Here is a 12263-nt window from a genome sequence, read left to right as displayed (position 1 = left end):
GCTGCTCCAAAAGTAATACCTTCTATTTTATGGTGTTGGCCCCATGACACCAGAGGTGGATATTGGTGGGATGGCAGAAGAGTTGACCCTTCCTGCCAATATCCAATCACGTTTTGTTGCTATGTGGCTGATGGCAGCAGAGAGGCAGTGTGACACAATGGCATCTGACATGGAAGTGAGTATGGAGCAAAGGTGTGTCACTGACTTTCTCCATGCGGAAAAAAATGGCCCCCACTGACATTCATTGATGCTTGCTGAGCACTGATGGACACCAAGCAGTGGATGAATGTGAGCACAGTGAGGCGGTGGGTGTGGATTTCAGCAGTGGTGACAGTGGCAGTGTGTCACCTGCACTGATGCAGGTATTTCCGAGCACAGCGTGCAGGCTCTTGTACCTTCGTGGTGAAAGTGCATAGCTAGTGATGGGAAGTATGGTTACAAATAATGCTTTGTAGCATTTGCTCTATGAAACACTGTTATTTTGTTCTTTGCATCTGTTGTCTTTTCCATGGAAATAAATAGGAGGCATTACTTTCGGAGCGACCAGCGTATATTAAACAAAGCGCTGAAGCTGCGCAGGCCGCCGCTAGAGGGCAAAGCAAGCTAAACAATCATCATCCCTAGAGCGACAAAGAAAAGGATGTCACTCTAGGAGGCCTCTGCCATAGCACGCTGTGAATCACCAAAACGGGCTTACCCGGAGCTAAGGCCAAAAAGGGGCACCGACGGGAAAGCCAAGGCTAAACACGCAGCCTGCAGCCCCAGCAGGATGTGTCCGCCCGCAGCTGCCAGGCACAGTGACTCAAGGACAGGCAAAGCACGGCCTGCTTGCACGCTCTGGGCTTGACAACCCAGTGACCTACATCTGTCTCCGTAGGACTGAGAGCAGCTCCTCGCTGTGCTACGGCATGGTGCTGCAGTGTGCATCGTGCAGTGGGGGGTGGAAGGCAAATTAATTAGGAAAGCATTGGATTTGCTTGGAAAGAAAAACATTAACTGTAAATTAATTCAATCTTGATCAATGCTTACCCAGTTTGGGGTTTTTTTGTCTCATTTTGAATTTGAGTACCACCGAATGTGAAAGCTTCATTTCTTTCACATCCACCACAGACACTTGCTAAGTATTTCTGAGAGCTTGTTGCTGTAGTTCTCACTTAACCAGCTCCTGTCGTACTTACAAGATGAAATGCTGGCAGTTTTGTGTTTTAGGCATTGTACCACTACATCAGAAAGCAATTAAAACAAACGCCTTGACGATAACTGCTGAGCTTCACATTAAGCAACATTATTTTATACCAATACAGGAAAATGTCAGTAGGTGTTAACTATAAAAGAACATTCAGAGCAGCTCCTAGTATTGGTAAAAAAGGAGCATATCTAAGCAAAAAAGTGCACTCAGCAAGGTACTTGTCAGAGACACAGTTACAGGGAAACGAAGCCCCACATTAATTGCTTCTCTGGTAGTTATGTGTAATAGCAAGTATCTGCCACAACTCACCTCTCCCAGCTGAGAACAACCATACACTGCTACTTTCTGGCCACAACAGTATGGAGCTGTACAGATGCTTTCAGTGCTACATGTGCTGCACATGACTGCACTTCTTTGTGCCTTTATCTGAAGAATACAGAGGGCAGCAGCTGAGACATGAGCTCTATTTAAACCGTTCTCATCGCTGCCCACAGCTCTCATCTTTTCCTCTATTTACTGTCTGAAGCATCACTGATGAATCTGAATCAGTTAAATTGACATCGCTTTGCCTTTGGACAGCTTAGTCTAACCCTCATTGGTTATTTTGATCCTCCTGTGTAATGAAAAAAGCCAACTTGGATAAAGCTGAATGAGCAGTACTTAATGTTTTAAGCAGATTTCAGGGCTTCCCACAATTTCCTTAAATTTTACGCTAAAACTCTTTGAAATTGTCCTTACAAAAGCAGGAAAATACTTCAGGACTGCTTAACAGAAACGTCTGAGGGGTGTAATGGTAAAAAGCTCTCTCCAGACGTACAATTAGCCCGAGCAGTCAACCAGGACCTGCATTCAGCTCTTTGCAGCAGCAACGCTCACATCAGCAGCCCGTAGAACATCGGCAGGGAAAAGCCGTGGGCCAGCACATCCCCCGGCCGTCTCTTCCCCGCACAGCTCTGCTGTCCCCTTCCTTCTCCTCAGGAGCTGCTGTGAGGTGAAAGCCGGAGAGCCAGGGAGCTGTGAGGGCACAGCGGGGCCGGAGGCACTCCCACCACACCGAAACGCTCGGAGCTTCCATCTTAGGGCTGGGCACGAGAGCCGGCTCTCACAGCAACGCGCCCAGAAACGTCAGCGGCGGCGGGACAGGAGCGAGCGAGGCGCGTGACGACTACCAGCCCAGAGACGCGATACGCGATACGCGCCCCGCCGCGGGACGCCGCCCGCCGCCTCACAGTGCGCGTGCGTGTGAGCATCGCGCGCTCCAGCAGCGCGGCCGCGGCCTGCGCTTGTGCACTACGCGCCCTCACGTCAGCTCCCCTTCACTCCCCTTCTTTTTTTTTTCCATCATGCCTCGTAAGGAGCCGGCTCTCGCGAGAGAGCTGCTTTCTCGCGGCAACCGCCATCTTGAAGAAGGACGATCACGTGACCGCGTGCAGCCGTTCGCCTCCGCCTTCCCCTCCCCCACCCAGTGGGAACCGGGCCCGAATCGTCCTTCTCAACTGCCGCCGCCGCCCTGGGGCCGTGACCGCTCGCTCAGACGTCGCTTTTTGAGGATACCCGAAAAGCTCGCTGGTTTTATTTTTATTTTTACTTTTTTTTCCGGAACGAGCCGCCTCAGAGGCGGGACGAGAAGAGGAGCGGCACGTCACGTGATGGCAGAGCGCAGGGCGAACGCGCCAAGACCCGGCAGCGGCGGAGAGGGTGGGGGATGGGCGCGCGAGGGAGCGGCGGCGACCACGTGACCGGCTAGATCCCGGAACGTAGGGGGGTCGCGGATCACGTGGTACGGAGCGCGCGCCAGCGGCGGGCTAGGCGTCACGTGGGAGCGGCGCGCGGCGCCGTCACGTGGTGCGTCGCGGCGGGCGGCCCCAGCCCCCTCCCTTCCCCCTCCCCTGCGAGAGGGGAGGGAGGGCCAAGATGGCGGCCGGGAGTTAGAAAGCGGCGAGCGGCGGGGCCAGCGGCGGAGACTTTCGGGACCGGTCGTGGGAGGACCGGGGACGAGAGAGAGTAAGTCTGCCTCCGCCGTTCCGTTTGTTTGTTGGTTCCTCGGCTTCGCTTCGAGATGCGGCGGGGGCGGCCGCGGTGCCCCCGGGGGTCCGCTCCTCTCGGCGCGACGCGGCCCGTGGGGCGCTCCTAGGCGGCGGGGGCCGCGCCGAGGCGGAGCGCCGTTCCCGCGGCGCCTCTTGGCCTCCCGGTGCCAGGCGGGCCCGTGCCGCCGCCCTCGCCTTGGGGTCCTCGCCGGGCCGGGGCCGGGTGCGGGGGAGGCCGCCGCCCCTCGGGTGCCGCGCGAACTTCGGGGGCGGGAGGGCGGCCGGGGCTGCGGGGATCGGGCGGCGCGGGGGCGGCTTCCGTGCTCGGAACTGCCGCTCCGGGCCGGGCTCGGCCGTCCGCCTTTGTGCGCCCATTTCGGGGCTGCAGGGCGGAACGCCGCCGGAGCGGAGCCGGAGGCGAGCGGGGGAAGGGGCCGAATGGGTTCGGCGCCGTTAGGCGCTGCCGTGCCTGGAGACTCTTCGCCTTTCCCCGCGGTCCTGACGCTGCGAAGGGGATCCGAAAAGCGAGGAAGGGGCCGAAAACAAAAGTAGCGCACGGGACACGATTACGCAGCCAATTCTGATCCCAACCCGGAAGTTTATGTCCGGAACACGTGTTGGCGAGGCTGCGGGCTGCGACCCTCCGGCTGCGGCGGCTCGGGCACGGCAGAGCACCGGGGCGGCCGTTGGGAGCGGCTGCGGCTCGAGCCCCGCCGCGCGGAGCGGCCCCCGCCCTGGGGCAGCCGCAGCGCCGCGAGCCGCCGCACACGGAGCTCGGCGGGGTGAGCCGTGCGCGGCGTCAGAACGCCCCGATGGTTTGAAAGTGGGGAGAGGGGCCGCGTTGGTTTCTCTTTTATTTCTCCGCTGTTTCGTTCTTAGTTTCAGTTGATGTCGTTCTGTGTTTTCAGGGTGTGAAATAGAGCTCTTGCAGTTCATATGTTGGTAGTCTTGCTCTTGGTGTTTGATAGCTACTGAAACTTAGCGTGGTAATTGAAAGGCTTAAAGAGCAGTTGACACAATCTAGCACATCATTTCAACTGCCTGTGGTACCTTTTTAAGGAAAAAACCCTGTAGTTAAGAATTAACTTAATGATAAACTTTGAAATACCTGAGTTGTCTGGATTAAAATAACAGGTAAAAAGATGTGAATGTTTTCCAATCTTGTTTTTTTTTCCCTGAATTGTAAGCCTCGAGCTCATTGTGTAAAGCAAAGAATTTACTATGGTAGAAATTTTGCAGACAGGATCATATTCAGCTCATTTTTCTGTTTGTTCCTTACTGGCACCTTACATTAATGCAATATTATAATGCAATACATTGATGCAAGCTTAGAAACAAAATGTGGGGGGTTTGTCTTTCTGCTGAGCCGGTTCTTGGGAGTCAGAACTGGCTGCTTGAAGGCTGGGCCTTGGGCTATGCCTGCAACTGACTCCATGTGAGAAATAAGAACTGGTTCTAGTGTTCCAGTTCTGTTATTTTCTCTTCTGGGCTTCTACTTCTTAAATTTCTCTTGTCAGTATTCAGCTCTGGGGCCAAAAGCTGTGAGATGAGCAGAATCTATCTGGGTATTCAGAAAACTCTGTTCTGTGGGGTTGGAAGCTAGCATCCTTAAACTCTGAAGTTGTGCAAGTAGCATGCAGTCTAGAGAGCCAGGGGACTTCTCTGTTGTTTTTAGTACTGCATCAGCATTTGCGTGGTATCTCAAATGGCTTCCAGAGTATTTTGAGACCTCTGTTCCTCAGAAAGCTAATAAAAAGAGAACGAGTTGATTTAACAATGTCTGTGTCCCAGTCAAGTGCTTGTCTGAAGGGTTTGGCTATGGCTATGCTATGGTGATGGTGAAGTTCCGTTTGTGCAAGCTGTGGCACTGTAGTTCCTTAAGATTTATAGCTGAGTTCTTTAGCTACACAGTGTTGTGAAGTACGAATGGCAGACTGAGGACTTGAAAGCATTTTCATAGCTTGAGATTCTGATATGTTTTTTTCTTGGAGGAAGTGGAGAACAGGTTGTTTGACATGAGCTACTGAATGTCTTTTGTTTTCCTTCTTTCTCCTAAAGCTAAAATGGAGGGAGGGGGAGAGCCAGGTTGGCATGGATACGTGTCATAATATTAAGCGTGGCATTCTGGTTTTGTTTCTTTAAATCAGGAGTTATTTACATAATACACAGTGGTAATGAAACTGTCATTTTATCAGGGTTTCAGGCAGTGTGCTTGAGCTGTGTAGGGCCTTACAAAACATCAGGTTTATTCTGATAGTCCTCCTTGAAAAGGCAGCAGTATTTTCCTTCTAATGAGAAGAAAAAAGCTGGGATACAACTGCTGTGCAAACGTGACAAAGATGTGTTTTTTGGTTTATCAAACAGGTTGATTCTTGCTTTGTGACACCGGGCAGCCTGAGGAAACGTAGCCAGCCTTGCCTGTGAGCTCCTGCTTGCTCAGAGCAGTTCTTTGACTGGTGAAACGTTCAGGGAACAGCTTGTAATATTCACAACTTTTTTTTTATAAATATTTTCTTCTGGGGTTTTTTGAAATGTGGCAAACAGGTCCTTTATATAGTATTGCCAAAGCTGAGCTGCAGAGCTTGATAAAGTTGTTTTCACTTATGTTAACTAAGAAGCCTCCTACCTTGCAAGATTACGGGGCTGTTTCAGCTTGATAACGGTTCAGGCTCCATTAGTGCATGTCACAGAAAATAAGCTATGGAGATACTGCTGCTCCTGTAACTTCATCATGTCTTTACTGACCTGAAGGTCTATGAAGGCAGTAGGGAAAGGCATGGCGGTGTGGTGGCACGCACAACTTTGACCAAATCTAAAATGGGCGCCAAGAATTCAGTGCTTTTAATGTAAAAATTCTACAAGTTCCAAATTCCTTTTGTTCTAGTTTGAAACAATGTCACTTTGTTCGTGGCATACAGAAACAAAATAAATGAAACGAGTTTGTCCAACTTTCATTGTCTGGGCTGACAGATGAGCGAACAATTGCTGCTGTTTCTCCCAATGGTTGCTAACAATCCAGCAAAGGCCAATTTTTAAGGCTGTTAAAAGAGAGGTTAGGATGGTGGAAATGTAGCTGGGGGTTTTTCATGTGAAGATGGCTGTGATAGAGAAGTGGTGTCTCTAAACTAGTCAGATATACTTTGGAATTCAGGAGTTACTGTCCCAGCTTTTATTGCTGCTCATTCAGCATAAGTTTAGAAGTGGTGCTTGGATTGCTTGCTTCAGTGAGTGATGTTTTGGAACTCGTTTGTTTGCAGTACTGTAGCATTTTTTTTAAGATTTAAACATGAAATATGATTGAGGTAATGTTCAGCTTGACTTCAAATGGACTCGATAGGTTGTGGCACCATTTTAGGGCAGTTGGTGAAGATGAATTTATGGCTTTTTTTCTTGTGCTGGCTTTGCTCTGAAATTGGGACTCACAGCAAGCCCTTTCCTTGTGTTGCAAGAGCAGACTAGAAGTTGTTGCAAGTGTTCCTTTGTCTTTTTTCTTTAAGTAAACAGCCCCTAGCTTGCGATTTCCCACGTCTGAGTTCTGTATGGAGGGAGGTATTTATCCCTCAGCCAAGTCCCAGCCGTGCCTCCTTCCAGAGATAGCTTGAGCAGAGCTACATGCAGACTCAATAATGATGCAGCTGGCAGTGTTTTTTCATTTGTATGTTTAGTTGTTTTTTCTGACAGCGTTGAGCAAAGATGTTGGTGCCATGCAGAAGTGTCAGCTCTCTCCCAAATTAATACTGTGATGTTGTGCTTGCAAAGTGTATCAGAATCTTCACTTTGAGGGAGTAACTGGTGTAAGCTTCTAAACTAGATGAGATGGTTGCTGTCAGTGTTTGAGTCTGAAAATAAAGAATTTATCATCCCCATTTAAGTGTGTGTGTGTATATGTATAAATGTAAGCCCCTTTCTTGAGATGGGGTTTAATCCTTCTGAAAGGTGAAGTCAGCAGCTGGGTTTGCTCACTCTTATTGAGCCACTGGAGGCTGTAGGAAATGGGCTGGTGGGAGGGGATGTCCTCTGAAGGAGCTGACGCGGAAGTTTTCTGCTAGATGTCTTCTGGACCAGTAAACTTCAAACTAGGCAATTCTGCTGATCTAGATGATCACCTCAAGTGCCTTAAAGGAAAAAAACCCAGCAAAGTCTAGTTCAGAGCTATGGAGTGGCCTTTGGGATGGTGCTAGGGCAGTGGTGGTTCTGCCAGTCATCGTTTGTTGCTTTGGTATTTCTGTGGGCAGTGCAGGCTTTGATGTGAGGAGATGCATCTTTCCTTCTCCCCAAACCTCACCTCCACTCCTCAGTTGTGCTGCTGCCACATGAGTATTCCTCCACCAGAAGGGGGTCTTTCCCTGCTGTTACTAAAACTAAGGAGAATGAGAATCAATTGCCTGAGGTTTTATTTACTGCAAGAATTACTTGTTCTGCCAAACGTGCAAGGTAACGTGTGAGCAGCCAGATGGATGGGGCTGAGCTGCATGCAGAGAGAAGGGCATGTATGCAACTGAGTGCTGTTTCGGTCTGTGAATGTGTGTCTAAAATGACAAATGTTGTGCTCTTACCTGCTGTGGAATATATGATCAGCTTTGTTACCAATGGTGGTAGTGAGGGTGTGGAAAGCAAGTGAAATGAATTTCAGCTTGAGTTGTACTTTAGAATATATGGTTCTCTTACTACTAGGGCAGAATGCCCTGGGGAGAGCATTTAGAAGAGCAAAAATACATCTGTCTTAAAACTATATTTGGCTTTTTATGTAAGGTTTTTATACTACCTAGAGTAGGCTTTTGAAATTAATTTTGCTTGTCCTACGCGTAAAGGAGCTCGTGACCTGATGCTGGTGTCCTATTTAATGTGTAGTTGACAAGCTATAATAATGTTGGAACATTTGATCTTTCCAAAACAGAATTTCTCCCATGAATGAATTGCTACCTAATGAAATGGCACACAAGAAACAAATGCTTTCCTTACAAGCTTTTTATTGCTAAGTTGTTGTTACAAGATAAACTAAATGAATTTTAATTGTGCTTCCCTTGTGCAGTATGCTTCACTGACAGACGTGTATTAGCATAATAGTCTGTGCCACTTCTGCTGCTTGATATTTCTTGTGATGCTTGAAAATCAAGTATGATAAAGCCTAGGAAGGCATCTTTTTTCTGTAAGTTTATGGGTGTGACAGCATTTTGTGTAGCAAACAGTTCTTTTTTCCTACATCTGAATTTGATTGATACAATGAAAAGATTTCAAAAAATATGCAAGTGAGCAAATACAGAAATTGAAACTGTGTATGCAGGTCACTGCGCTCATAGAATCCAGGAAAAGTAATTTAAAATAAAATAAATCAAAATTAAATGTAACTTGTATTTGTGATCTTAATTTTTTAGAGATGGTGGAGCCAGGACAAGATCTGTTGCTTGCTGCTTTGAGTGAGAGTGGAATCAGTCCCAATGATCTGTTTGATATCGACTCTCCGGATGTGGTTCTTGCAACTCCGACTCCAGCTGTCCAGCAGGTTACAACAAAACCCAGTTTGTCAGAGGACAGAAGAGTTTGTGCTTCGTATAGCGGGGGGATCTGTAGCAAAGGGTTTAAGAGTGTGGGATTTCTATAGATGTTGTTGCTTGGCAGTGCTGGGCTTAGAAAATGACTTGTTAATTCATCTAAAACTTTAATGTAAAGCAGTCTGAAATGAACTGTTTCTGTCAGTGTAATATTTTCATCTTATTTGGCTTTACTACACTGAATGGGGGTCATGCATTCTTAGAGAGCTCTGTCTGTTGATTGAGTCTTGCTGCTTCCTACCAAATGTGCAGGAGTTCAACACGGGATTTAAACCTCAGGACAGCATTAAATCTGTGAGAACATGTTTTAGATGTGTTCTGGGAGCAGCACTGTCAAACAGTGACATCACAAAACTAATTACATTTTCTTTGTAGTTAACTAACAATGTGTTCAACACTTTGTAGGGGAATCAACTGCTCTCATCTTTATTTTCAGTGCAGCTCTTGTTAATGGGGAATTCCTTAACTCATTAACTTGTGTTTCGGGTAGATATTAAGGCTGAAGTTTTCATAATAGACATTTGCTGATACAAGTGCCTACTGATGCTTCCTTTCATTCCTCTGCAGTCAGTGCCACTTAGTGCATTAGATCTGGGGTTGGAAACTGAGGCCTCAGCTGCTGTGAAACAAGAACCAGAGACTGTATCAACTCCAGCCTTATTAAATGTTCGGGTAAGAACATTAAATATGTGTGTGTATACAACCTCATGAAGTGTAACAAAAAAGGCAGGGTGATAAAAATGCCATTATCTCAGTACTGTGTGTTGAGACTGAAAGCTGAAATACCTGTGAGTTGCTAACTTTATTTCTGTCAATGAGGAGAAGCAGCATACAAAAAACAACATTCTGGGGTGTCCATTGTGCCTTTAGTTCCCCTGTATGTGTATGCTGGGAGTATGGACGTTGTGTAAACTTGATCCCTGAACTGTGTATTGCCTTTTATAACTGCAGGTAATTCTCAGCACCACAGTTGTGGTGGTTGCAGCTAAACTGTGAATGTAAAGGGCAGATCTGTGGTGAGGTGGATGGAGTTCAGTGTGCCTGAAAGGCTGCACCAATCTTAGAAGTAATTCAGGTTATTCACTCCAACAGCTGCAGAGCTGGTTTATATGGTATACATTCTCTTCAGAGTTTCTGTGCCCTTAGTAGTAAATGTTTCTGCTCAGATGATTAATTTTCATCGCTTTCCTTTAATTTGAAAAAATGCAAAATCTGGAACACTTATCAACACAATGCTGTACTTAAAGGCACTTTGCTCAGGCTGCTGTACCACAGAGCAGCTCTTACAAAGAGTTCTCAAAGCACTGATGTCTCCTGGGCTCTATTTGAAAGGCTTGCAGAGTTTGTTTTTTCATGGTCATCTAAAATCTCCTTGGTTCTCTGTTGGTAGCAACCACCATCCACCACAACCTTTGTGCTGAATCAAATAAATCAGCTTCCAACGTTGGGGACTACAATAGTGATGACAAAAACAACGCCAGTTACAACGACGAGGCAGACTATTACTGTAGCAAAAATCATTCAGACCAGCACAACTACTCGACCCTCGGTTGCAGCACCAGCAGTACGGAATGCCTTGACCACTGCACCTTCAAAGGACCAGATTCAGCTGAAAGATTTGCTGAAGAATAACAGTCTTAATGAACTGATGAAATTGAAGCCACCTCCTAATATTGCCCAACCGGTAGCAACAGCAGCAAGTGAGTGTTCTTTTTTTTGTAACAAAATTGCAGATGAATGGTGAAACGTGAAGATACCTGCACACCTATTTTCATTCATATTTAGAGTATCAGAATAAAATGAAGTGTCCAGGAGACCTTGTAAATGCTATTCTAACTCTACAATTGATACAATTCAGGGTGAAAGGAGTGGAAGATAGCAGGCTTTGAAAAATCAAGCCTGTAGTTTACCATAAGGAATGAAAAAATGACATTTTAGAATGCAGCTGGCATGTTGGTAAAATTAATTCATGAACTGCACTGAAGTTGATAATTTAGCATCTTGAGCCTGCATGAGTTCTTGCTGTTTTAAATGCTCGATGTGGAACTGTGGCAAAAGAGTACATCTTGCATCTTACGAAAGAATTCATGGTATATGCTGATATTCTTATTACAGGGTGTTTCTCTAAGATATCTCCCATGAAAGGGAAGTCTTTATCCCTGTGTATTTCATGGGAAGCATCAAACCTGTTGTGTATAAAACCTTGATGTACTGAAAACTTGCTGCTTGCTTTTCATGTCCCTGCTTTAAGATGCTACTGATTTGGTAACTTTTGATAGTCTTTTCTTGTGTGTTGTTTCTAACATGTGGGTAGCATACATGGTCATCTTAAATACAGAAAACTGCATGTGTATTCTTAAGTTGCAATTTGATGTTAAACTTGCATGAAACTGACTTGGTTTTTTTTTCACATTATTTTTATTTTAATATGAGATGAGATCAGACTACTTGAATTTGCTTGAAAAGATCTCTGCTGCTTTGTGTGAGGCACACAGGCTTCTTGCTATATCCTCATTGTCTTTCAAATAAGGTTTACTGCTTTTTTTTTATAGGCAGAATTGGAAGTAACATGTTCTTTCACAGGAGAAATGCTTTATAGGATTTCTGATGGAGCCCTCTAAGTGAAAGCTCCAAGCAGCATCTAAGTCATAAGTAATTATCAAGACCCAGTAGGTGTTGCAGCAGCACAGCTGTAGGAAATAGTTCAGTATGGTTCTTTGTTCAGTGAAAAGGAAACATGCAACTTCTACAACTGCATTTCTAATCCTGTGTGTGGTTGTGTTTCAGATTCTTTTTTGTGCTTATTCAAATAACATTAGACAAATACCTTTAGAAAATTCAGTGGCAGAGAATTGTGTGGAAGGAAATGCAGTCTCTGTGTAGTTCAGGTAACTGAAGTTCTGGACTGAAAGCAAACAAATTATACAGCCTCTGTAAGGCAAATGCTTTATTTGTGCAGTTGTCTTAATTGTTTTCTGGGATCATTTGCACGAAGCACATTGACTTAGCAACCTAATGGACGCTTGACAGCTCCTTCAAATAATTTACATCTATCCTTGTATGAATTCAATTCAGTACGAAGTCCTGTTTCTGGTTGCTCTCAAGTGTGGGTGAGGGCAGGCAAGTTAACAGAACCCTTCAAGATGGAGGCTTTATTTTGTAAACTGAACAATTGAGACCAAAGTTGATTTTCTTTTTTTCAGAAATAATTGTAGTTCCGCCTAAGGTGGTAAATGCCACCAGCCCAGGTAAGTTCATTTCTGTTGAAACATCGGACTGTCTGGTTTGTTGCTTAAACTCCAGAGATTCAGTGTGGAGTATTTCTCAGTGTTATGCCTAGATTTGGTGAAGGTATCTTCATTTTGAAACTAATACACACCTGGCAGATGTGGTATTGCATGGGAAGTTTCTGTTAGTAGCAGTAGGATTTAACTCCTTGTGTGCTCAGGGGCATTTTTGGTTCTGACAAAAACGTTACTTGTATTTTAAGGCGTC

General features: G+C 46.0%; 1 protein-coding gene across 2 annotated transcripts in view; it reads left to right on the top strand.

Annotated features, from left to right (window-relative positions):
• The first annotated feature begins 3075 nt into the window (after window positions 1-3075).
• The window catches only part of SBNO1 (strawberry notch homolog 1), a 28933-nt gene continuing 19745 nt past the window's right edge, over window positions 3076-12263 (top strand). The window contains exons 1-5 of one of the 2 annotated variants that reach the window (XM_042865587.1): window positions 3076-3193; window positions 8592-8719; window positions 9336-9440; window positions 10159-10468; window positions 11972-12016. In XM_042865587.1, coding sequence (XP_042721521.1) covers window positions 8594-8719; window positions 9336-9440; window positions 10159-10468; window positions 11972-12016 — 586 coding nt within the window. In that variant the 5' untranslated portion in view covers window positions 3076-3193; window positions 8592-8593. The remainder of the gene's footprint in view (window positions 3194-8591; window positions 8720-9335; window positions 9441-10158; window positions 10469-11971; window positions 12017-12263) is intronic. The other variant, XM_042865588.1, reaches the window with a different exon arrangement.

Source organism: Lagopus leucura, unplaced genomic scaffold (assembly GCF_019238085.1).
Source record: "Lagopus leucura isolate 7727_CA_CO unplaced genomic scaffold, USGS_WTPT01 Super-Scaffold_806, whole genome shotgun sequence".
Taxonomy (NCBI): Eukaryota; Metazoa; Chordata; class Aves; order Galliformes; family Phasianidae; genus Lagopus; species Lagopus leucura.
This window is presented reverse-complemented; position numbering and strand designations above follow the sequence as displayed.